General features: G+C 36.6%; 1 protein-coding gene across 1 annotated transcript in view; it reads left to right on the top strand.

The window, feature by feature from the left end:
• ADAM9 (ADAM metallopeptidase domain 9) overlaps nt 1-1,723 on the top strand; it is a 239,070-nt gene that overhangs the window by 41,294 nt on the left and 196,053 nt on the right. Inside the window, exon 2 of the mRNA XM_006859940.1 lies at nt 692-789. Within this exon, the coding sequence (XP_006860002.1) occupies nt 692-789 (98 nt within the window). The remainder of the gene's footprint in view (nt 1-691; nt 790-1,723) is intronic.

Here is a 1,723-nt window from a genome sequence, read left to right as displayed (position 1 = left end):
GTTTGCAGATGTCCAAATGCTTCTGTTTATGCTCCTCTATGAGTTGTTTCTTGTCTCACACAAACTTTTCAAAACCCAAGTCTATCATGGATTTTTTCATAGGCAGAACTATGGCTGATCTGTAGATGATTTGCCACATAATCCACTGTGATTTGGGTATTAGAATCATTTCACATGCATGTTCAATGTTGTTATCAGCCATGGGATGTTGATGGGAGTTTAAATATAACCACAGTGTGGATAATTTTTAACTCAATTTTGTATGTAAGTTTCGCTGTTTTTTTCCCTCTAGAGAACCCAGCCTAAGACACATGTTTTATTTATGTATTGGTTGGTTATGTGCCATGAAATTGGTTCCGACTCATAGCAACCCTGTACAGGTTTCTGAGTTTGTAAATCTTTATGGAAGCAGAAAGCCTCATCTTTCTCCCACGGAACAGTTGGTAGTTTCAAATTGCTGATCTTGAGGTTAGCAGCCCAACCCGATACACTGCCAGAGCTCCTTTGTATATACACACACGTACATATATATATTATGTATATGTGTGTATATGTATATGTTTCAGTTTGGGAATGTCAGGTGATTGGTGATTTGGAGATTCACCTTTTGATTTTAACTGTATTTTGATAATATGTATTTTTTAAGTTTTCACTTATTTATATGTCATATTTGTAATTTCCTTTTCTATAGGCTTTCAACAGACCTCACATCTCTCTTCTTATGAAATTATAACTCCTTGGAGGCTGACCCGAGAACGGAGAGAAGCTCCCAGGCCTTATTCAAAACAGGTAAATTTTATCTTGAAAAAATCTGTATGTGTTTGAAGTTTACTTTTTTTGTTAACACAAGATTGTTATTTTCAGTAGTGATTTGGTTCAGTTATTATGTTAATGTTAGCCAATAGTTAGTACAATACATATGGCATTGACTGTTCACTGGATATTAGTAAAAGCAACGTCTTTATCCTTAGTGTCTTTTTTCTTAAGACCAAATGGTTGTCTTGAAATAGTTGTTTAGTAAAATTTTAAACAGGGTAGGATTCCGATTTCATAGATTTCTAACCCTTAACAGTTGTAATAGTCTAAATTAGCCTGATTCAATTCGTGATAGAATACTTTATCTCTATATACTTGCAGCATAGTAGTGTATTATGTGCATTTATTTCATATCTGGGAATGTTTAATCAAAAGTGTCGTTTATCTTTACACTGGAACAAATTTACTATTATCTTAATGAGGTAGATAGTGCAGAAAAGTATTTATACTATTTTTTAAAATAAATGTTTTATTGTGAATTGTGTGATAGTTTACATGGGAGAACATTAATTTTAATTCATTCTATCATACATCGTTTCATTGCCATAGTTACCATCCCGTCCATGCATCATCACCCAACCAAAGGGTATACCCTGCAAGCCTGTCCCCCTACCCCCCACGGTCCTCAGCACACAGTCCCTTTCCATTTCTGGATCTCAAGTCTCCAGCCTCTCCATCTCTTCACGTCATCTTCTCTGCCTCCATCTTGGGCCTCACTGCTTCTCTGAGTAGGGTCTCGCTCTCCGCTCTTCTCCATTGATGGTCCCAGGGCCCTCCGCTCCTAGACTGAAAAGTTAATCACTCCCCTCCTTGCTATAAAATGTCCACCTTTACATTTCCAACCCTCACAATCAGTCCTGATAACAATTATTCACTATTGCATCACAAGAGACCCATCTGCATTTCA

The sequence above is a fragment of the Chrysochloris asiatica genome, unplaced genomic scaffold, assembly GCF_000296735.1.
Source record: "Chrysochloris asiatica unplaced genomic scaffold, ChrAsi1.0 scaffold00035, whole genome shotgun sequence".
Taxonomy (NCBI): domain Eukaryota; kingdom Metazoa; phylum Chordata; class Mammalia; order Afrosoricida; family Chrysochloridae; genus Chrysochloris; species Chrysochloris asiatica.
Note: the sequence above shows the minus strand (reverse complement) of the source record. Positions and strands in the feature narration are given on the sequence as shown.